We start from the raw sequence: 24715 nt of genomic DNA on the forward strand, positions 1-24715 counted from the left end.
TATTCGATATTCGGTTCCATTCTCAATACTTACTATTCGTATTCAATTGGTATTTGGAAACGTTGGTGTTCGCACACTTCTAATTATTTCACTCAATTACCATAACAGCATGAACTGCACACACAACGTACTGAAGTCACTAAATGTTACTGTTGCATTGGGTGTTCTGATGATACATAAGACGAATACAGCTTTTTCTCGTGTAAAAGGGTCTGCTTTATAACGTGTTTGCTCCTTGCTTACAGACGAGGAGCCACCATTTGTTGAAAGCTGTTCCGACCCGCCTGAAGCGTTTTCTGACGGGCAATCATTCGCATATGTGTCCTGGGAGGAGCCGGCGTTCTGGGACAACTCGGGGGAAGATGTGAAGCTGTGGCAGTCCCACAGTCCAGGAGTGTTTCCTGTGGGCGATACGCTAGTCACATACGTAGCAACCGACACCTCTGGAAACAACGCCTCTTGTGTCATCAAGGTCACTGTGAGAGGTGACCGCTTTCTTCATAACGAACGCCCGTGTACATATCGGGAGGAAGCCAGATTGTGCATCCATTTGAAGCATACATACCGGCTTTATTTGGCATGGCGTTGCTGAGAACCATGTCGATGCTACTAACTTATTTGTACAGACGTTTCACTGTAATACAAACGCACGGGTTATTACCCCGCTCCCTTACTATGCCATGGTCAAGCAAACGCGAGTTACAGCATTCACACAACGTTGCTTCCAACCACCTGCTTACGACGACTTGCCCTACATGCGCCGTTTATGGAACCTAGAAACAAGCAGTTATGTATCCACGTGAATGTCTCGGGGTGAGGACATCATCCCCCGAAATTTAACTCATTCCTGTGACAACAAAAACATTTTAAAGTCAAAAACACACTTCTAAATTAAGTGGTCATTGTCGTGGTTCGTGGCTTATCTTTCATACCACAACAAGGCATCTTGTGCAGGCGTACAAGCAGCTCCAATTGAAAGTGGTCAAATTCCCTTTAATTCGCGTTGCCACACATGCGAGTACGTTCTCTTCGTGCAGGTTCTAGGGTTCTCTTGGTGCACATACAAACTCTTGTTCATGAGCCAACGCCACGCTTAGACTGTCAAACAGATAAACCCGTAGCATGGCTATTTATGTATACTTCCGCGCCTGCATGTGTAATTCGCGCCTGCAGCGGATGCCCGCCATCTAGTTTTGGACGTGCCCTTGTGGCAAAGACAATTCGCAAAAGTGTGCTTAAAGGTGTGAAATTCAACAGTGATCATTGCAAGCTGAGGAAGATGGATTACGGACAGAAACATTTTAGAAGTCACTATTGCAGTGTCCCTATGAAACGGGCCTGCAAGCTTATATTTAGTTTCGTACCGACGTTATGCAGCGTGGCAAACCAAGCGGGAAAAAAATGCATGATTTTCCAGATGGCTTCGTATTTGAACTCCTCGTAGTGTGACGACATTCAGCGTACCTCTGCTGAAGTATCAAGTCATTTCTTCCTGCCGACCGCGCTTCCAGAGCACCGATGTACCCAGCCACCTGCTCCAGCCAATGGGAACGCTGACTGCCAAAGCACCACTTCCGGTGTCACTTGCATAATTTCTTGCTTGGAGGGTTATGATCTTGAGCCAGACAGCCCCAGTGAGTTCTTGTGCACCTTCGCCGAGGGATGGACTCCCTATCGACCGGAGTCTTTTCCCGACTGCTCTGGTAAGTTGCTCAATTAATAAGTCACAACGTGTTCTCTTTTCTTTTTTATCGGATTATGCAGGTATCACACACTTGCGATTCCTGCAAGGTGGTCCGACAAATAGCGAAACACTTCACCCGCCGCCCCTGTGGTACGGCGATTATGGTTTACCGCTGATAAACACGTCTCCACAGGTGCCCTGTCGCGGTGGCAGAATTCTGATAGGGACGGAATAAGAACCTATGTGGTGAGATATTGTAGCACTTCAATAAGCTCCAAGTGATAAAAATCTTTATACGGCCTTTCATTGTGGTGTTTATCATGGCCCATGAGCGAGTGCTAAATTTTACATCTCAGTGATTCACTATACACATCCTTATTCAGTAAGTCAACAGGAAAATATTATGACTCAAAAAAATAGCCCAAAGTTTCAGTTGCAATCTGAACAAAGCTTCACAAATGTAGGCTGTACACTATAAGCTGCGGATATAATGTATCCGTGTAAGCAATAGCCCACAATCTTTGCTCGCTTGTAGATATGTGTAATATTTGCAAGTGCGAATCTTCCCAGTTCTATAGCTCGGTACCTTCCCTTGGCGCTTTTTAAGAAACGATAAATTCTGATGCATACTAGCAGCAGTTATCAGGTAGGCGTGTTTATTGCAAGCAAAAGCTACTTTCTGTTCGCCTGGAAAAACAACTCTTGACAGAAGCATTGCAGATGAAGAAGAAGCGTAAGATAAACGGGACGGAGGACCAAAAAAGAATGCTATTGACTAGGCTTTTTGATGCGAAAGCATCAAATGGCCCATTGAGCGAAAAAGTCGGCGTCTGTAGCAGCGAAAGTGCACCTGAATTCCCATTGGCCGCGACCCCACGTCGATAGAGCGCCAGTTGTTGCGTGAGGGGAGAGGGCATCGCCGCGACGCCACGTCACCAGCGCGCCTCGACGGAGCAGATACGGCGACGCGACGCCGCCGGACGAGAAGGGTTGTCGTCGGCTCGCGTGACGCGCGCCCGCGCGGGTGCCGCCGTCTCCCTCTCGGAAGCCAGCGCGCGGTCCGCATCTCTCCCCCTCTCTCTCTCACTCCCACTGGGCTTAGCTACGACGCGCGCCTACCTTTCTATCCCCACTCCCCAGTGCAGCGCGGTTGAGGTGTCCTCTACCGAGAGACAATTACTGCGCTGTTCATAACCCATCCAATTTCACCTGCCCCAAACCAAAAATCGCTCACCTGCCGGCCTTGGTGGTCGCTGCTGCTTCCTTGGTCTCCCGTCGCGCAGGACGTCGGTGACATGCGGCGTCCTCGATTTCTTAGCAGTATCGTCCAAATGACTCCAGTCTACAGCCAACATTCTCACGCAGAAACTGTAAAAAAATTACATATATATAACCCGCACCAGTTTAATCGCAAAGCTCGATAATATATCCCGCGACAAAACTCGAAAACTTTACTCGCAGCGCAAAACTCGAAGTACAGCTCAGCGGCGTTCAGTTGGGCATTAATGCTTTCGCATCCACAACTCGTAAGAAGTGCTCAGGTGTCCACGGATTTTTCTCCTTTAGAGTCTGTGCGATCAACGGCGGCGACGGTAAAAGCGAGGATGCTGTATTCCGCGCCGCTAGGATTGGAGTGCGATGAAACAACGCAAATGAATATGCGCGACCACATCCAGATGAAGCTGGCAACGCAGGTAAGACAAGCTGACCAAATACTCGTGCGTACATAGTTTTTTTTTTTTTTTAAGTGATAACTTTCCTTACTGACTTTGACCACTGACCTTGACAATAATCTACGACGGTTTCTGCCCTAATTCTTTATTCGAATAATTCTTTGCTCAATCGCCTACTTAGCCCCTGCTGCGGTCTGCGCGGTAACGTTCGCCGCGCCGGCAGCAACGCAAGGAGAAGTAAAAGACGCGTATTCAACGGCGGCGACGGCTGATGCGTCGGTTTGCGCAATCCGCTGTAATAACGGGTCGGCGGCGCCGGATGCCGCTTCTGCGCTATACGTAGTTCGTTATAACAATGCGACACCAATGCGACCTGTATTATTACAAAGTATATTAACGCAATACTCCGACTGATGTCCGCTTTCGCTATAGCACATCGAGCACGCAAACACTACTTCTTTTCTGTTCTTCTATCTTTCTTTAGGCGACCATGTGTCCCGAAGGTGTGAGCTGCGCTGTTGAAGACCTGCGTGTCGATTGCTCTATGGGTGACCCGACACCGAGCGGCCACCGGTACAAACGCTCGAAGGAGACGGAAATCGGCGTCTCTTTCCGTATCACAGGTAACGAACTCCTTCCATTTAATGCTCTGCGAGCGTGTTCGCTATGGCAAGCATAACTCTAAATCAGAAATCCTCAAACTGTAATCAGCGTTTCGACAGCGGAACGTGGTCTCCGTCAGAACGCTTTTACCCTGACGAAGACCAAGTGTCTTTGCCAAAACGTCGTTTCCACGGAGGATGAGCCTTCCCTTGCTAGACTACTGTTCACACCTTCAAGTCTCAATATTTCCGTGACCCTTCGTCATGTCTAGATATGAAAGACGTAGTCCAACACTATCTTTTACGCGCCGTGGCGGCTGAGAGGCTATGGCGTTGCGCTGCTAACCACGAGGTCGCGGGTTCGATATCCGGTCGCGGCGGCCACATTTCGATGGGGGCGAAATGCAAAAACACTCGTGTACTTAGATTCGGGTGCATGTCAAATAACTTTACCAAGGGGGTCAAAATTAATCTCAATTTTACCCAGCTACGGCGTGCCTCTAATTATACCGTGGGTTTGGCACGTAAGACCCAAGATATAGTTCAAAAAATTTTAAGCGCCATCTTTTATGTCGCCCAGGATGTTATACGGCATTCCACACAGAATAATAATAAACGAAACGAGGGCACGACGGCTTCTCTGCGAGGGGCGTAAAACTAAAGCGTTGTCGTCCGTAGGCCCAGAGTTTCGACAATTCATCTCGGTTTGGCGAAAGTGTAGTCTCGCTGCTGTAGTTATCCGTTTTGAGTGTATATGTGCTCCTTAAAAAAAGAAATAAAGGAAAAAGGAAACCGAAAAGAAAAGGACGTTTCTTGCCAGTTCTTACGTTATGTGCCGAAGATGGCAAAGTGGATACATTGTCATGCCCAAGAGTTCGAATGTATTTTATAGGGTGGTGGTGCATGTACGCTAAGCGTGCAGACGACGTTCTTCTTTTTCTTTCGTTTTAAGACAATGGTGAGTTAACTAAAACAACACACAACTTTTGCGAGGGAGTTCTGGTTCAACGAAAGGTAAGCGTTCGTTATGTCGAACTATTGGTCTCCTCACAATTATTCTATAGACCATCCAAACAGTCCGATACTGCAGTTTTCAGAGACACTGTATATATATGCCCCTGAACTGCTGAACTGGGCGAAGGCACGAAATGAAGCAAACGCGCAGTGACGCATTGCGAAGAAAGCTGCAACACTTGAGAAACTGCCACATTCTCGTTTTGAGCCGTGTCACGACGAGCTGTGGTGGCAAATGTTTGTTCAACTACTTTTTTAACGACTCGACATAATGCCGTGCAACGTCACAGCCTTTTTCTTGCGTCACTTCTGTCCACTCCAACTCGTTTAATCTGCGATTTTCTCTTTTCATGACAAAAGCTTTTCAGGGGGTACCACAGTCAAAACAAGGACATACAAGGTGTACGGGAATACGGTACTAACTATTACAACAGCGTTTTCCCTTCCGGAAACATAAATTTACTTAACACTGAGAGCTAAGGCGTAATTAAATGCAGTTTTCTTGTGAACGCACGAGCTTGCATGGCTGCAACGACGGCATGTTTATGGAGCGTTTGGTGACAGCGTGCCAAGCAGCTCACATCGCAAGCCTCCTGTTTCCACAACAGGTTCGCACAACGAAAGAACATCCTCCTCCCCATCCGACAAACATATTCTCTCAGCCATGAAAGCATTTCTGGCGAGTCTGAAAGAGGCCGTGCTTCGGAAGGAGCTGGACGTCACCCTGGAACAAGGCGACCTGACTGCAACGGCACTCGAAGAGTCGGAAGACGACGCCCGTTTGGTTTGTCCACCGGGAAGCATTCCCTCGCTGTCGCATTGCGGTAAGTCATTAGATTGTCGTCGTTCCAAAGTTGGATGGTGGGACATCGGCTGGTATAGGGTGGTTATGGGTCGCGGAATTGATCACGAAGACGACAATTTCAAAACTGTGGCGCATGCCCACTAAGAAGGGTTGGCCAGTTGAATCGGGGGCGTAATTTTCTTTTAATCTCTCCGATCGTTTTCTTCTTTCACTTCCTTTCTTTGCCACTACGCCCGACACGGACAACCAACGAGAATTCAGGAATCACCAATACACAGCTGCGGTGAAAAACGAAATGGCAAATCTTTGCTCACCGGTACTAATGATCAAGTGTTCTCGTTTACTTTATCGCTGCGCGCCTAGCTTCACTGCCTAAGGTCAGGGTTTCATATCAAGACGAATTTGAGACTACCGGCGTAAAATAGGACAAAAGAATCTTATACAAAGTGAGTGGGAGACGTTAAGAGTGCTGGTATCCCTTGGCCTTGCCTTAATAATGACCACCTTCCTTAGCGCTGATTGTCACTTTTTTTCTTGCACGCTATTTTCCTTTAAAATATGAAGCCGATGAAAGCTTTCGAGTCCAGGTTCATGTATGAATATGCAGGTAAAAATGCAGCTTTCCCGCCGTCATACAGAAGAGCACCCGTACGTTTTACAGCGCAGCTGTGAGTGCCACTGTACGCGATGGAAAACATTAGCGCAGGACGGCCGCGCGAAACGTGGCTTCGTTGTCGACAGAAATTCATTTCGACAGAACCATTCGAGCGGGCAGCTCTGAAAGCGCGCAGGGCCCGGAAAGACGACTTTGACGGGAAAAAGCTCTCTGCCCATAACAAGGAAAGCGTGACGGATGAACCAAGCAGTAGTGGTGGCACGGGAGAATGGGCGTGGTATGGTTTGTCACTTGGGTAGTAGGCATGCACTAGGATTGGGCAGCTTCGCTGGACTTTGGGCTGTGATTGTGCAGGGTCGCACAAGACTGGCGGTTTTCTTTACTTTCTCGGCGACTTACCGCCATTTTACCCTATCGTGCATGTCTCTTACTAACGTCTTTTTCTAGCCTCACTACTGGGACGATCCGAATATGGTGCTGTCTAAAAATGTGACAGAACTGATGATGACATGATGATGAACCACATCATTTATTCTGAGAGCCGACCTAATGATGATGATATTGATTATGCTTATTGTGATGACGATGACGATTATGATTATGATGATGACGATGATGATGACTGATTGCAGAAAGTTGGAAGGCGATACAACCTCTAGTTGACTTCGATCAAACGTTGTCGCTACAGCGCATCTCTCACAATAACTTATACGGTTCGAACAACCCATTCTTACCCCCAAATCGCACAGGAAGACATCGTCTTTCATCGACTTCAACAAGAGCTTGAATCGCATTCCTAATTTTTCAATTGTTTTTTGCGTGTGTGACGCCGTGTCCTCATTATTTTCAGCCTAAAGGCGTATTTCTCGTGTTTTAGTGAAGTGCCCCGTGGGAACTTATTTCGATTCTTACAACAAGACTCAAGCTAAATGCCGACCCTGTCCCAAGGGCACATTCCAGACGAGCGAAGGACAGGAGATCTGTGTCCGCTGCCCGAACCGCACTTCCACTGTCGCTGCAAGGTCCAAGAGCGAGCACGAGTGCAAAGGTATGTCCCGACACAGCAGTGGCAGTTTGCGTCTTATTGTATACGTGGGTATAATTATATCTAATGGCCCATCCCTCTCCTCCGGGTTCGGAAGCCCAACTCTAAAAGGCAGGTAACGCACACGCCCGTGCTCGAACGTCATCTTTCAAGAGATTCTTTCGACTCTTTCAAGAGAAACAAGTGCGATAATTCCACCGAGCAAGAATGGTCGACTGCACTTCTGAAAAAGAATATATTTCACGTTTAATAATAGCAAATATTAATTATACCATAAAACTTGAGCGAAGTGAGAGACAGGTAGGCGACGCCGCCTTCCGAGTCCTTAAACGCTTCCCTGTGACGTCACATATGTCGAAAACGACGAAAAGAGGCTGGTGAATTCTCGTTCATTGAACAAAACATTACATTCGAAGTCCAAATGACATCTAAGCTAGCAAATTTTGAAGGTATTCCATCCAGGAAAAACGCCTAAATCCGCGATGATTCCACGATGTATTTGTAGTCATGCATTGGCGTCATCGACCTGACGCTGCGGTTTCGGAAATGCGGCCTTTCAAACTGCGATTTTCTCCACTCCGCGCAGAGCAGTGCAGGCCGGGCACTTTCTCAGAGACGGGGTTAAGACCGTGCAAACGTTGTCGCAAGTCCCACTACCAGCCCGATTACGGAACGGCAAGCTGTACGCCGTGCCCAAGTGGGACGCGGTCCAAGCGTCGAGGGTCCGTAAGCGTAAAAGAATGTGAAGGTAGGTCTCCATGCTTCATGACGCAGTACTACGGCAATTCACGCCTCCCGAACATTATTCGAAATTCGAAATTACACTTGAAGTAACGGAGGCCTATACTATGACAGGCCACGGCGCATGACCTCATAATACTTCGTGTGCATATAGAAGTGCGAAGCGATATGCACGGTCGCTTTACGCGTTTATGTCTCAAAAACCCATCTTCATGCTTCTGCTTTGTCTTCGGGGTGTACACAGTGAGAAGCAGCCAAGCAAACAAGCTGCGTATTTCTGAGCAGACGCGCACACTGCAGAAAGAAAGAGTGGACAACCATGTTGACAATTCTCCGTTTGCCGTTTTCAAAAACGTCTCATAACTACCTTTTGTAAACTTCGCCACGTTCATTACGTTTGCCTTCCGAAAAAAAAAAGAAGCTCAAGCCAGTAAAACTGCACTTTTTTTTTTTTTTTAGCCTGCACTGATGTAACGTTACTGTATAACCTTCGGGGAGCCAAGGGGAGTCTATCTGTACACGGAATGTGACGGCAGCACCACCGCATCTTCGTGACGTCACGCTTTTAAAGCTTCTCTGTATCCAAAACAAAGAGCTTGGCCTTCATACTACGCGAACTTCAGACTAAGCGCGCCCGTTGTGAGCGCGAGTCTCTCTTTTAGGTTTCCTTAAACGGCGTTGTGTGCGTTTCACATCACAGCGCTTTGTTCTCCTGGTTTCGTGTCCAAGTCTGGCGTCGTGCCTTGCTTCAAGTGTCCGAACGGGTATCACCAGCCTAAGCAGGGACAGAAGGCGTGCCGCAGATGTCCCGACGGCGCCGAGGACGCGGCGATGGCCCAGGACAAGGCGGTCTCCGGTCACTGCAACGGTTAGTCACTTTGCGCCCGGCGCGGTTGTCTCGAGATTGTATACCAAACACACGCACACTGTGTTAAGTAGAACCGCGGAGCTTGTGATATACTACAAGGTGACGGAACACGCATATTGCCGTTTCATGGTTGCGTGAATTCCGAATATGAGAACTTCATATGAAAGCTCGGTTTCTATACAGCTAAGCTGCTAAGGTGACTTTGACGACCGTTTTCGTGCGACGGCGGTGTGCGTTGGCGTGCTTAAAGGGACACTAAAGCGAAACAACAAATCAGCTTAGACTAATAAAGCATTGTTTGAGAACACTGGAGGCAGTCACTTCGAAATAATAGTTTGATTATCAGACGAGAAAACGAAGGTCGAAGTATCAGTATTTGAATTTCGCGCCTAAACCCCGACGCCGGTAAGTTAGTTTGACGTCAGGGATTCCAAAGTATGTTTTCGCATTTGGGCCGCGTTGGCTGAGTAAAGGTTCCCGAAACTTGCCATGTTGAATATTTGGTTCCTTGAGAACACAATGTAGTCAATCTGTACCGCTATTTAATTAAGTAGGCCCTAGAAGATGCCATCAAAATCCATGACGTCACAGCGACCAGGTGCGGGAACTTCAAGGGGGCGTCGCCACCCGTCTTTCGTTCTTGCGCTTCTTCTGGCTTACCAAGCCTCTATCGTGGTAAGAGTGGTGTTTTTGGTGTAGTAGAGAGGCAATTTACTGATCCAGAAGAAATCATCTTTCTCTTTAGTGTCCCATTAAGGCACCAATGAACGAAGAGACAGCTACGCAGCGTGGCTTAGAGCCCCGAATTCGTCTTCAAACGTAATTATCAAGGGTCATAGAATAAAAGCTTATGCATCACCCGAATACACAACAAACTTGCATGTTCGTTTTAGCCAGTTATTCATAATTTTTGTTTGTCACGCCGCGCTTAACCGGCTCCAGTTTGGATGTCAGCTGTAAGAGGGGCTCAAATCGACAAACATTTTGCAGGTATCGCGCCTGGGCCTTTTGACTAAGATACATATTAGTTTTTAGGTCGAAACTCCCCAATCGTTTTCAGAGGAAGTTGAGTCGTGAGCGTGCCATTCGGCGCTTTGCTGCTCCGTTTGAAGGTCACACTGGTAGCACTAACTTTCATCTCCTGCAGTGATGCTGAACACAAATGTGGGATCACTGCTGGAAATTTCCAAGAGCTCAGCACCAATTGTTCATCTGGCTTCTTTGTGCTCGTCAGTCTATGTGTGAGGGACGGTTTTTGCATTCAATTTCCTTTTCTCTAAAATTGTTGCGTAAAATCCTGCGACACATTCTTGTTAAATTTGAGATCTGATATTGCGCGCGCAGTTACACAGCGAATTTCATGCAGGGACTGCCTCACATGTTTAGAAATGGTTTTAGGCGCAAAATAAATCACGAACAAAGAACAGACACGAACAGGCGGATCTGTAAAAAGTGCCGAGTTTGTCAAGAAGCATGCAATTTTTTTTTTTTGTTGTTGTTGTTGAAGTGATCAGCTGGGGTCGTTTATAAGATTCCCTTAAGATGCGGCAAGGTGTACATTGGCCAAACTAGCCGTTGTATAAATGATCGATTGCAAGAGCACGCATTATCAATCAGAAATGGGACATGCTCTCATTTGCCGTAGCATGCCAAGGTGTGCACGTGCGAACCTTTGCTGGTAAACACATGCATACTACGGTAAAGTAGAGATGCGGTGGCACGGGATCTAGCTGAGGCTATGTATAAAACAAAATTTGGGGACCGGTGTATCAGCGTTCCGTCGTTGTCTCTCTACGAGAATGATTTTAGTTTTCTGGCTGATAGGATGTGATTAAACTTGGTATCATTCTCAGGTGAACTCATTTGTTTATGTTCTTTTCTGCATGCTTGAGAATATATGAAGCGAAGCATCGGGAAAATAACAATCAGTTGAGAGTGTGCGCCTGTCCATGTTTATTCTTTGTCCGTGTCTTATTATATTGCGGCTAAAACCATTTCTAGCCATATGTACCAACTGGTCTACAGCGGACGGTACTGAGCATCACGTGTCCCACGTTCGCTGCAGTATGTTGATGGGCGGCCGTCTCTGGGATCATCACGCATCGAATCTCTGCCGTCCCGAAACCACAGGTCCTATTCGAGGACACGGCTTCTTTATAGTTCTCTGTCACTATCACAAACATAATGATGTTTACATATTTTGTAACTAAGTTCGCAAACATGGACAGTAGGTTGTTTGACACAGCACTGCCGCCTACTGAATTTACATGGAGACCTTACCAAGGATATGTATACTCTGATCACCTATAAAGCAATCAATAACGCCCATTACGTCTTGAATTTAAATATAATAGAAAAATAAATAAAACTCAGTGTTGGAACTTTTCTTCCAAACGGTATACAACTTGAATCATGGTCGCGCTTCTTATCCTTGTCATGCGATATGTCCTTGCACAGTAATAAACATATATAGTTTAGCTATAGAAGGGAACATAGAAGGAACTATAGAAGGGAACGTTATACAGTTGAGCCCGGTTATAACGAACCCTGCCTTATGGACAAAGATAGTTTGATATATAATGTAATTCGATTAACCCAAATTCGCCTATGACGAACTTTAAAGACTGTTGTGATGCGTTCGTTATATACAGATTTGTTATCTTCTGTGGCGAATAGAAGCAAGCAAGGAATCCATTTCTTGAAAACAAAACAACGCGTAGCGTAGTAATTTTTGCCTGCGTCTTGAGCTGTTTCTCAGTGTCACTAAGAATGGCGTTCTTGATATAACGTCTGATTTCTTTTCCCGGCAATAGACGCGGCGAATAATGTCAGTCTCCTCGAAGAGCAACGAGCAGACGCCCGAATTCGCTATGTCCACTACCCACTATCCAGTTCATTAGGAGGGAGTTATATTGCATAAGTATCGGTCACTAAGTTTCCCGTGTTCGATATAGAGAGTAGTCTGTTATATTCAACATTCGTTATAAGCACGTATTCCTTAAATGATGATATTTGCGGAAACATCTTGCATTTAATTTGTTATATACCGTAAGGCGTTATATCCGTGTTCCCTATATCAAGAGTCGATATATTCGGATTCGAGTGTAAAGAGAAAATGGTATAAATCACACTCATAATGTTGCCAACAGATCGCTTGGCAGCATAGTACAAGAAGAAACAGCATTCGTAAGCGTCGCTACATGTTCTCGTCATTTCCCGTTTTCAGGCTCTGTTCCATCAGCGGAGAGGGTGGACTTGCGAGAATTTGTGGAAGCCAATCCTTGCCTATCGCAACCATGTTTAAACGGAGCGACATGTTTCGCAGTGCCTGCTGGTTTCCTGTGCGTGTGTCAACCTCTATTTGCAGGTGATCCATTTGTTTGGTTGGTTGGTTCGTTGCGTGAGTGCGTGCATGTGACGCACACATACAAGGTGCGGCATGTTGGCGCGACGCAGTACGCGAGGCAACCCATGCTGGGCAGAAATAGCAGCACGTAATCCGATGATGACCGGGGCTGTTTACAAGTAATGTTTTCGTCATAAATAGAACTATTATATGCTTCAGCTGCACATTGCTCTGAGATTATTTCGGCTGGAGAATAGGGGATCGTGCACACTCTTATAATGCACTTGAAATGTAGTTCGTGACAAATATTTGCAACCAACGTTGTCAACAAATAATACGTTATCTTGCGCATGGGCATTAGGTTATGCGGAGAAAGTCCCCTTCGGGAGCTCTCAGCATACTTTGGCAAGTAGAACAAGCACGGCGCTTCTCGTGACTCCAGTGTGTCACGAATAGCCGGGAAATTAAGATCTTTTTCATTTTCTCCTGGCCTCGCAGGGCCGCGATGCGAACGTAGGAGAAACCAGTGCACCAGGAATCCGTGCCGTTTTGGAGCGACATGCAGCGAAGAACCGGGTGGCTTCAGCTGTCATTGCCCTGCCGGCCGTACAGGGACAGACTGCTCGGAAGACGTCGACGAATGCGCCTCGACCCCTTGCCTGAACAATGGCACTTGCGTGAACACGTTAGGCAGCTTTAGCTGCAGCTGCAAGCAGGGATTCGGAGGTGACTGCTTCTTTGTATCTCGCGGGTTATTGCGCGCATTCGAATGCGATGTCGGCGCCTTGAGGAAGCGCCGGGACTCCTCGTCTAATTTGTAGCGTTTGGAAGCACTTGAGTCCACTGAAAGCCCGGTTCACCTCCAACAACGACAACACTGTTAGTCTCCCACACAGTAACTGAGCTTCGTTCTCGTATTCGGGACACACTGGTGTCATTTGTCGTCTAGTGTCACTTTTTCCTTCGCTTGCGTGAAGTGCGAAGGTGCCGCTCCCTGAACAAGTCAGTGACCATGCTATAGTCAAAACGACAAACTGAAGATTACAAATTCAGGAATGTTACCGTCTTTGGTCGAAGACACATTTCTCATCTGAGATTTCCCGGGTTATGGAGCTGGGCAAACTGTGCCTTATTCCTCACTGACGGCATGCTGGATCCTCTGAAGCTTGGTCACACCAGGAAATTCATCCTTACCGCATGCAACAATGTATGCTGAGCTAACGAATCGGCGTCCGCGTCTATATCACGGATGTCGCTGCGCCGAAAAAGACAGTCGCGGGTGTAACCAGCATGCATGGTGGCAAAGAGCAAGCCTTTAAGTAACGTTACTAGCTAGAGAAGCTTACAGCGAGTCTTTAGCGCATTCATGACACAACTCTCAAAACTGCATCATCTGCGTATTCTATAGGTATACCTGAACCTTGAGTTCGACGAATGTGTTATTTTCACTCTTCGTCTATGAACTCAGCCTAAAACGGCAAATGCGTCACGTGCGCGGAAAAGTCGCTGAAAACTGGCCCACCACAACAGCCTATTCCATGGGGTCGGGAACACACGGGAGGCTCCTTTAGGTTGGAACGCTACATGAAAGCCGCGAGGACGATCTTTCTCTCGCGCATTTTTTGGAGTCCTCACACATTTTTTTGCAGGTCAAACCTGTGCTGTGGACGAGGACGAATGTCTGAGCGCACCCTGCCTGAACGGAGGCACGTGCTTAGATCAGCCCGGAAACTTCAGCTGCCTCTGTCCCGCTCTGTTCGGGGGCCGCTGGTGCGAGGAGGAACTGGACGCCTGCGCTAGTGGGCCCTGCCTCAACGGCGCGAAATGCGTGAACCTGGGATCCCGCTATCGGTGAGCGCGCGTTGCCTAGAGTGCCCTCTATTGCCGTGGCTCACCAACCGTTCCGTGATGCGACGCTGCACACGGTCAAATTCCTTCACGCTGTCAATTAAGTTCCGCCATGTTTGCGTTTTCAGCCAATGAGACAGGGCGTAACCGCCTTTTGAACCAATCTGAGCTCACAAGATGGCGAACATGACAATATGGCGGAATTCAGTGCGCAAAATGGCACCCCTGGATTTAGTTTCACTTAGATCGCGTGTTTACTTGGCCTTGGCACGAGAGCGACTGACTCGCCCTGATTTGTGGTCTGGCAAGAATAAATCAGAAGCGGGTGCAGAGGATATATGATACACATCTTGAACACAGTGCGTGTGTTCGCAGATGTCTAAGTTCGTTGAATTTCAAGCACGTGCTCCAGATAGAAAAAAAAGACATTTGTCTTGTAAAGTGGGCAGGAGAAACAGAAAAACAGAATAAAAGTGAGCTGTCATGGAACATGCGGGAACTTTCACGACTACAAGCTCAGAGAGAACATTTTCTTGTAGGATGCAATAGGTCGAGACAAGCGCTTCTTTAAGGGTCGAAGTGAAATCACAAGCATAAATATTAGGTACTCAGAAAGGAAACACAAAAATTTTCTGACTGAGATTGTCATTTTTGTGACTGAATAATTTGGAGTTCTAGAACATGGCCAAACGGTTCTATTTTCAATTTCATGACGCGGACCGATGTGCATACGATATGGACATGACTGCACAGCGCAAAAACACGAGTACAGAAAAAAGGACACAACACAGGCGCTGACTTCAACTAAGCTTTATTTACGAAACCGCCAGAAATGTATGCTTTAGACATGAGCAAAAACGTTTTGTGTATGTTTTATGTTTAAACGGCGAAGCTGTTTATGACTAGGTTCTAGCGAATCTCGTCTCCGTGGACATAGACCAACAATTTTTCATACGTGAGCCGATCCCGAAAATAGTGCAATGCCGGACCGACCTGCGGCGGAGGTGACGCAGGCGTTAAGCACTTCCCATACGTGGGCCGATTCCTAAGATAATGCAATACCGGACCGACACGCGGTGGAGGTGCAGTTCGCCATTAAATGGTCCACATTCACAGCTTCTCTCGTCATCCTTCTTCACTGAATGGAACGACAGTGACCTTTTTTTATCCAGTGGCCATGCTTCGACGTAGGAAGGAGCCATTATCATGACAAGGGAGAGAACACTGTACAAACGCTGCCCCGTATTCGTGCCCTGTTGACCGTGTTTCTTTGCGCGCTGATTACAATGGATAAGTTCCAAATCACCCGTTTCATATCATCTTTCAACACGCGAGTTTCGCAACCGCTCTAAACTCGCGCTCCTGGCTTGGTTCGCAGATGCGTGTGCTCAGCCGGATACGATGGTGAGCACTGCGATATAGATATCGACGAGTGCTCCGCTGCACCTTGCAACGAGGGGTCAACGTGCCTAGACCTCGTGGGCAGATTCGAGTGCTCGTGTCCACCTGGACTCACCGGAAGATTGTGCGAGTCAGGTGAGATGGGCAGAAAGCGCGTCGTCGCGTAATACGACGAATGTTTCAACATTAACTACATCGCTTGAATTAATATAGGTAGTTAGAAGGACGATTGAACTACATTTTTTCTTCAAACACATTGAATCTTCCATGTTTCGTTGTATTCTTGTCTTATATACTATAAGACAAGAATACAACGAAACATGGAAGATACCATAGTGCACCTATTCTTTTACCGTATTCTGCGACCTCAATACCGTCATTAGTTTGTTTCTTGTTTTTTATGCAGTTGTATCGGTATTCTGACTACAGTTCGCTTAACCAACCCAATATATGTAGGAAACGTTTCACCACTAGAAGCCCGCTTTTCAAGCTCCTTTACAAGGCAATTGAATTCCAGGCAAGCTGACATGCAGCATTATGCGGTTTACACGACGGAAGCAACAGTAAACATGGTCCGTGAACAAGGTAACCTTATAATGTCATTGCCGAATATGCACTAATTGAAATTTCAGTGGTTTTGTCAAAGAACGTCTTTGGCTGATCAAAAGAACGTGTAGAGTATGCACATGCGAATTTCCGTTTTGAACAACGTCACGATATGGCAGAAACATGCGCAGCTGAATTAAACGTTTCATCGCCTCTAGTATATGGCCTTGAAACTTCACAATAAGCCTCGGAAACAACATACTCATACCCAGGAATTTCATACATTGCTCTTGTGGCCATCTGTCGAACTTCACCGCAAAGCACCAGCGTAACTCAATGAGCAGCACTGAAGAAAAACTATATTTCAAAAGGACGCCCATTCTCCAATTGAATTTAAACTACTTTAAGTTAACTTAGCAACGTCTTGAGGGTACGCCTTTGTAATAACACGCGTGTTTACGGCGCTCATTCGTAACTTTCCTGTTGCGTTATATCAGCCCTCTTAATCCTGGCCAAGATTCTGCTATAACGCAGTCAAGAAGTTACGAATAAGTATCGTAAATGCGCATGTTAATATATATAGTATACAAGGCCTACAGCGCCGACGTTTCTAATTGAAAGTTGTTAAAATTCGGGCGTCCTTATGGTATATCGCTTTTGGAAAATGATGCCAATTGAGTTACGCTGGTGCACTGTGGTGAAGTTCGGCATCTAGCCTAAGAGGCAATGTCCAAAATTCCTGGACATGCATAGCGAGGGGAGCTGTCGCCCCGTTCTGAACACCTGCATTGGCAAGAAAAATATTGGTGGACTGCCCAAACAGCTCAGTTAGTCTGCACTTTTCGACAACGGCTCGAAGAAATAACCGCTTGTACGTAATGTTTATCTGTCTCTCTCTTCCAACTTTTTCTAACAGCAAGAGTTCTTTTTTTTTTCCTTCTTCTTCTTCTTGCTTCGCAGAAGCGGACCCTCGTTTCAAGCTTTACTTCTCCGGCACGAGTGTGTTTGACAGGGCATCCGTCGAGTCGTTGAGGAAGCCATTGAAGGAGCTGACAGCTTGTATGTGGATGAAGACGACGGACAGATACAACTACGGAACACCGTTCTCTTACGCAGCGGATGGTGTCGACAACATGCTGACTTTCACAGACTACAGCGGGTGCGTGTCACCGAGCGTTCTCATCTTGCACACGATAATGCCACTTTGGCAAGTTTTGTTTGATCATTACAACTATCGACATAGAGTTTAAGAGAACAAGATACGACACTAAGTAAGCCTGACGCATTACAACTCCATGCAGGAGAAAATTATGGATATTGCACGGCGATAGATTAGATAGTAAGGATTATCGGCAGCGAGAAATACGAGAAAGCGACAGAATAGCTGATCAACAATGTTTAGGCATGAAACGTCATTTCCATTTGGTGCGAAGCAACCAGGTCGGCCACGTGGCCACTCTGTGGACCGTGGTTGTTCAATCCTTGTTCATACCTCTAATACTCCACCGATGCAGAATGCCTGTCTAAGAAGAATCTGTTTACGCAGAAAGTTGATCGTTTTTTTGTGTACAACTGTATTGTAAATAAAATTTATACGCCGCCATGTGAGGCAAATTGGCTTATGTGTGCTCCTTGTGCACGCGGAACAAGCTAGGATTCGTGTGCATTTAAACTAGAAGTTGCCAATGTGTTACGTTTTTCTGAAGCCCGTTTTGAATATTCACCTTGTTTGTGTGACGAGGAGCAGCCGGCACCATTTTTTTGGTGCCAACTTCCACTTGCGTGCACACAGAGTTGACTCCTATTAATTATACCTCGGTTAATTCGAATGTTCGCTTAATTCGAACGCGCCATAAAGTCCCAGTGAGAAACCATACATTTCCATCTACTCGTTTATTTCGAACGCGAAAGCAAACTGCTTTCGCGTTCTGGCGCCCCCTCACGCGCGCAGAGATTAGTAAAAGCTTGAAAACACGCACAAAAAATCAGCAGATGAAGATACTGTTTCCCTAGCGACGATATTTCCTGCAGCAACCTGTCCTGCAGTGACAATGACGACTTGCGCTGTGCCCTTGGCGATGTCTTTTTGAAGATTTTGTCAGCGCCGACAATTGTTCATGTCTCTTGGCCGCTGACTGACGACAGCATGTATAGTTTTCCAATACAGTATTGGTCTGACGACGGCGACAGACTACTTCAAGAAATAAAAATATTTTAATAACTTCATTTTGCCGCCGTTTGCTCATTAGACATTTCTGATGATTGGATCGAATTTCGCAGTCCCGCAAGGATCGAATTAACGAGAGTCGACTGTGATAACGAAAAAAGAAAGCCTCTTAATTTGGTATTTGCTCTATTCCAATCCCAATGCGGTCCTACAGCTTTGTATTGTACGTCAACGGACACCGCACTATCACGGACGTCACAGCAAACGACGGCTACTGGCACCACGTGTGCTTCAGCTGGTCTTCGGCGGAAGGCCTGTGGAGCGTCGTCAAGGACGGCAGACTGGCGGAGAGTGGCGCCGGACTGGCTGCCGGCACAGAAATACCAGGTATATGCGCGTCTGCAATGCACAGGCATCCGACAACTTGTGACAAGCTAAGCGCGCAACCCGCCATGAACAAATTTGTTCTCGGCACGTCATGATCTTTGTGGCCCGCCACTGATATGTAAAGCTGCCTCTAATCGTAAATAAGAAGACGCGTATCTTCGATGTCCGAGAACAAATGCCATTCACTTCTCATTATTAGTCCACAGTTTATTTATATGACAGGCTTTACTGGTGCTGAGACATGACTCCCAAAATAAACCATCATCAAAATTAAAATTATATGGTTTAACGTCCTCATGCTACACAGCGAACTACGGTAACACCATAGTCGAAGACCCGGGATTAATTCTGACGTTAATATAATTAACTAATTTTGAGCGTTTGCGCATTCCAACGTCACCCGCATGCGGTCGCCGCGCCGGAAATCGAAACCACGACTGCAAATCAAGGATTTTCGTAATTGAGTTTTCAAGTAGTTTGAAGCGGAATTGCATCTTATTTTAATGCAGAAAGGGACGCCGTTAGCATTTGGTGTTCCTTCGTAGTCTCATTCACAAGCAGTGACAGACTTCAATGCTGATTAGTTTCGATGCTGCTTGACTTCGATGTTGCTTAGCTTCGGTGCCTTCGTTGGTCTGAGGAGGAACAGCGCATTCATCATGACGAGACCGCTAGTCACCTATGTGACTAAGTTGTCCGTTCGATGCCCGCGCAGCGAACGGCACCCTGGTCCTCGGCCAGGAGCAAGACAGGCGAGGAGGCAGCTTTTCCATCTCGGAGTCCTACTCCGGCGAGATGACGCAAGTGAACGTGTGGAGCACCGTGCTGAGTGTCGACGAAGTGGCCCCACTCCTTACCCGCTGCCAGTTCTACTTCGGCGACGTGGTCGCGTGGACCGACTTTAAGGAACGCCTGAGAGGGCACATCTCGGCAGTCAGCTGGAGATTTTGCCAAGGTGAGCAGTTCTTTCTCTCTGCATCACAGGCGGTTTCCTGCAGCCTGCGTTTGTGACGCCTGCGATTGAAAGGATCTTCCACATACACCACCATGACTGTGAGTGGCGTAGGCTAGCAGTCCCAGTACTCGGTTAAGCGCACACAAATATTTGAAGGGGGTCCACGTCGGGCCCGACGTAGGGCCTGAATTGGCTCTGCGCCCACTGCTTTTGGGTTATGTGTCTTGAAAGCGACTCGGTCCCAGGACTTCGGCGTTGTTGTTGTTGATGATGACGACGACGACGACGACGATGAAGAAGAAGCAGAAGTGCCTTTCCCTTTGAAACGGGTGGCCGTTATAATGGCGGCTGGACCCTTCGCGCCCTCAACACACATCCATATTACCACGGACACTTCCCTCCGGTCTTCCATTGACGATGTTGGCAACCGCCTGCTTTGCAATGTTGTTGCCATCCAGTGTTCCCGATGCTATTGTCGTATAAGCGCACGGCCTCGATGGAGCTCTTGCGTTGGCGGTAGGAGGACAGGGTCTATTCATGGGCTAGTGCCATTGCCACGCCGCGTCCTCCACGTCCCGGACTCTTTGTTGCACTGACTTGGCGTAAACTCCGACCGATTCCGCCTGTATGGGGTCTCGTACGAGGCCATGTTCTTGCTCCAAGTGATTTACACGCCGAGTCCACTGCATGCGACGACAGGTTGCCGATAACTAGTCGAATACTCTCCTTGCCCACCTGTCGCGATGCATGCGTAGCAAGCGGTTGAACAAGGCGAGCTTGCTTGAGGCCTCCCGTGCAGCAAAACTAGACCAACCTAATTACGTCGCCTTGGATGGCTTCGTTAGCCAAAGTTCCATGGCATCCGACCGCTATTCGGCCGACTTCTCGCTTCAAGCAAATTACGGCCTTTCGCCGAGAGGAACACCACCGCGTTAGGGTGGCTATTCTAGCCACCCTAACCGCGTTAGCAAATGTCAGAGCAGGAACATGAATCAGGTTTCACAAGTCTCTGATCATTACGGAGCGGTTCCATCCTCATAGGCATCTGCGTCGAAATATGCACTGGTCTCTAATAGCAGTTTGTCCCAGTTTCTCTACAGCAAACTATATTTTCTACTATCATCTGACCAAACAGTTGTTTGTTTTGCTTTGTTTTCCGCATCGTTGGGACATGTACACGTCACACCATCTCTCGGCGGCGGCCGCGCGCCCCGCCGCAACAGAATGGGGAAAAGAGAGAAAAAAAATATATATCACGAACAAAATTAGTTGTCGAAAATGACTCGCTAGTACATACTAGAGAGCCACTGGGACATATTGGGGAAATTTCACGAGCTTGCTGCAACGCATGTAGATTCCTAAGAAATTTGAATACCTTACAATAGAGCCTATGAGAGAGTCCCATAGGCTCTCGCAAATTGGCACGAATGACACTAATCAATAGCTGTGATCGCTTAAGTTCTCGCTGAGGCAGTGTGATCAGCGAGCACCAAGTGCACAGCCCTCGCTGTACATTTCGTAGACGGATGGAGAAGTACGAAATCCTTTGCTATGAAGAAGGTGCAAAATCACTGCTTACTATAGCGTCCCAATCGACCACAATGCCATCAGGGCACTCGCAAAAAACTTTGTACTGTACGCGAAAAACGCCGTGTCGTCAAAGCCATGCCCTAATGACTAGTGACAACAAATGCTCACTCCCGACCACATGCACTCAATTTTCGAGCGACGGCGACGAGCGACAGCTTTTGCCGTCGCGGAGGGCGATCCGTCGCTATCACATGTCCCCGCGCCGGTTTTTGGCCAGCCAGAAAATTTCGCTTGTTGCCCTGAGGTCCATGCGGCGACCGCGTGACTGCACAATAACATAGCAGCAACCAGTCAGCCCTGGTCCGCCTAAAGTCGCTTGATATATATATATATATATATATATATATATATATATATATAGTAGGCAAAGAGGGATTCTTCAGGCTACCTTTCAAACGTAAAGAACTTGAGTGGTGCTACAAGGTAAACAGAACAAGTATTTAATTTCGACAGTTTCGATCGGTGGACCGATCTTCATCAGGGTTTACAAAAAAATGGCAGTTCGGCCCTGGTAGTGATATATATATATATATATATATATATATATATATATATATATATATATATATATATATAGGGACTGTACGTGCGCCCTCTTCGATCTGAATTTGCTCTAGCTACTTGCTCTGCCGTGACATACAAGAAATAGTAATGGGCTCCGACTCACGCCGACTGTTTGTCGTCGGTCTCACCTCGTGCACCATCGCGGTGCGACGCCTCCAACTCCACCTGGTGGCGCTCCTCACCACACGAGCGTCGTGAGCTGTCAGGGCGCCGTTCCTTCTAACCAGCAAGAGTTGCCTTGCGTGCTGTGGCACCCGCTGTCTCAATGTGTCGCAGCCGCGTATAGTTTGAGCACCAACCAAAGAGCCCAGACGCGACGCTTCACCTTGCTATTGTCAATGCTTCGCGATCGACGACACATGTAGTGTTGCGACGAGCCTGCGCCATTTGGACATGTACTGTCAGCGCAAATTCAAACGCGAGCAATTCCGAAACTATGCTCGAACGCGTTGTTCCGTTTCCAGGCTCACCTGGGCTTGTAACAATGGCTTAATTCGGACTCCAGAACGTGCTTGGGACTACTGTACATTCCGGGATAGCTTTCTTTTTCTGACTGAGGCAACGTAGCTGCTGACGAAAACGCTACGTCTGTAAATTTTAGCGACACAGATGGAAAAATACCCATCCTTGACACCGACCTAAAGCCTTTTCTACGCCGTAAACTTAGAAATCATTGGCAAGGAGAATGGGATACCCAAGTATTGAATAAGCTATACATGATAAAACCAGAACTATGGAACCGGATAAGTTAGAAAGCAGCACGGTACAAGGAAATACTTGTTCCTCCGACTTCATCCTCCGACTTGTAGTAACTGCGGCAAAAATTTCACAGTCCTCTATGTTCTTATTCAGTTCCCTGCAGTAGAAGCAGAGAGGAAAACGTATTTACCTTCTGCATATCGCGAAAATTTACCTCTTCACAACGAACCGCTTTTTAATCTGCAAATAGTGTTAGATTTCTTAGCCGAAACCGACGCCCTGAAAATAATTTGGCTAGGTAATTTTAACACATGATTAAGAGCCCTTGCATTCGAGAGCCCGCTGTAGGAATCGCACCGCTGGCACGAGTTGTTGGTGTCTCGGTGCTGGCGCCCGTTATTGCGAATGGGTCGCAAGCCCCAAGGGTAGCGTTGGCCTGGCGGCCTGGGGCACTGGAAGCATCCGAAGGTCCCGGCAAAGCAAGAGAAGACTGGTAACAGAACAACTTGTTTATTCTAACATAGCAAAAGAGCGGCCGGTCAGGTCGACCGAAGTGGAGAGACGGGAGAGCACGTAACTCAACAGTACAAATCGGAGCCTCTCTCCTGGCGTCCGGGGGCAGCTGCTCTTATACTCTCGGCGTCGCGGTCCAAAAGGGAAGGTCACGGGAAGAGCCCACGCGACGGCGCGCACGGTCGAGCCGAGAGACATGTTGAGCCGAGAGACATGGTGAACCGAGTGTAGTGACGCATCGCCAACCCGCCCACACGACGGCGTGCACGGTCGAGCCGAGAGACCTCCTGGCTCCTCATTTGGGGAACTCCGCTCCCCGGCTGCCGCGCTTTGACAAGCGAGGGCACACACACACACACGCACACACGAAGACACGTGGCACTGAAACACGCCTGGACGCGCTTGGCGGGGAAGCGTTGCGGCGGCGTCGAACGGGCCAAAATGTCCGCCGCTTTGAACAAAGCCCCGGCGTCCGTTGCATCCGCGCCGGCATTACCGCGCGTTGTAGGCGAAACGTAACACCGCTTAAAGCTCTAGTGTCGCTGTTGTCTCGTTGTCACATGTTTTTAACGAAACACAATTGCCATAGCCCACATCCCTAACTAATCAGTGTCATTATTTTAGTACCTATATGTTTTACGCCATTTACAGCGACAGTTTTTTAGGCCCTTTTACAGCCATGTCACATTTACCATGAGGAACTCATTGTCCACACCATACATAATACATCGTTAACATTGCCATTTGTCATGGCGCTCTTTGGCCATACCTCGGCCTTGCGCCATAAAGCACCACATATAATCAATTTCTTCTGACTGAAGGGATGACTTCGAATATCTATGAATAGAACACTCATGTATCGCTTTAAATGTCAAACTTAAGCTGCTACGAGTGCTTGAACACTACCGATGTGCCTTCCGTAAGAGTTATTGACTCTGCAATACATAAGAACCTGGAGAAGAAAGAGTGCCTCACGATACTACCAGTATTACTTCGTCTTACCTTAACCGAACCTACCAGTAAAGTAGTCTTTTCGAATATGCCAATTTTTAAATAATTCGCCATTCTGTGATTGCTTGTGCTTTCGTCAGCAATTAAAGAAGGCTGTCTTGCCTTGGACAGGGTGTCCACCGCCTCCAGCGCCCATCCACGGATTGGTCAGCTTCTCGACGACCAGTACTGCATCCGTAGCCACCTACAGCTGCGACCAGGGACACGACGTTCAGCGGGCCACAACCCGTAGGTGTCTCGCGTCAGGGGAGTGGTCGCATCCGATACCAGTGTGCATCGGTGAGTATAGTCACTCTGTAAGACGTTATTTTCATTAGAGTGGAGCTGCTACGAAGTGTTATATCGGTGACTCTAGTAAAGTCGCACCTCCGTGAGCACACTGCAAAAATGCTGCAGCAGCCGTGCGATCTCGTTTACCGCCTCTGTGTACCAACAAACGCGTTTGCATCGGTTAAATGTTTAAACAAGCGACATTAATAATGAGCTGCTCGTCTACCATGATATAGGTCATAAGATCTTCACGGAATGTTCACCTATCAGTTCTGCCTCTTTTTATGCAGCTGCATCTCTGATTTCGGCCAGCTTCTTTCATTTCGCCATATACGTCGCCCATCCTATCTCAGCGAAAGCGTAATATGCT

At 47.4% G+C, this 24715-nt stretch overlaps 2 protein-coding genes across 3 annotated transcripts in view; one reads left to right on the forward strand and one right to left on the reverse strand.

The window, feature by feature from the left end:
• The window catches only part of LOC126539497 (pancreatic triacylglycerol lipase-like), an 80081-nt gene that overhangs the window by 54961 nt on the left and 405 nt on the right, over positions 1-24715 (reverse strand). For both annotated transcript variants that reach the window (XM_055075416.2, XM_050186361.3), the window contains exon 2: positions 2919-3052. The gene's annotated coding sequence lies outside the window, so the exon portion shown is untranslated. The remainder of the gene's footprint in view (positions 1-2918; positions 3053-24715) is intronic.
• LOC126539617 (sushi, von Willebrand factor type A, EGF and pentraxin domain-containing protein 1-like) overlaps positions 1-24715 on the forward strand; it is a 50096-nt gene that overhangs the window by 12866 nt on the left and 12515 nt on the right. Inside the window, exons 9-24 of the mRNA XM_072285239.1 lie at positions 246-485; positions 1512-1703; positions 3119-3378; positions 3842-3980; positions 5582-5797; positions 7272-7442; positions 8026-8187; positions 8881-9048; positions 12275-12415; positions 12893-13120; positions 14044-14245; positions 15621-15778; positions 17150-17348; positions 18571-18743; positions 19459-19698; positions 24187-24354. Coding sequence (XP_072141340.1) covers positions 246-485; positions 1512-1703; positions 3119-3378; positions 3842-3980; positions 5582-5797; positions 7272-7442; positions 8026-8187; positions 8881-9048; positions 12275-12415; positions 12893-13120; positions 14044-14245; positions 15621-15778; positions 17150-17348; positions 18571-18743; positions 19459-19698; positions 24187-24354 — 3057 coding nt within the window. The remainder of the gene's footprint in view (positions 1-245; positions 486-1511; positions 1704-3118; positions 3379-3841; positions 3981-5581; positions 5798-7271; positions 7443-8025; positions 8188-8880; positions 9049-12274; positions 12416-12892; positions 13121-14043; positions 14246-15620; positions 15779-17149; positions 17349-18570; positions 18744-19458; positions 19699-24186; positions 24355-24715) is intronic.

The sequence above is a fragment of the Dermacentor andersoni genome, chromosome 11, assembly GCF_023375885.2.
Source record: "Dermacentor andersoni chromosome 11, qqDerAnde1_hic_scaffold, whole genome shotgun sequence".
Taxonomy (NCBI): Eukaryota; Metazoa; Arthropoda; class Arachnida; order Ixodida; family Ixodidae; genus Dermacentor; species Dermacentor andersoni.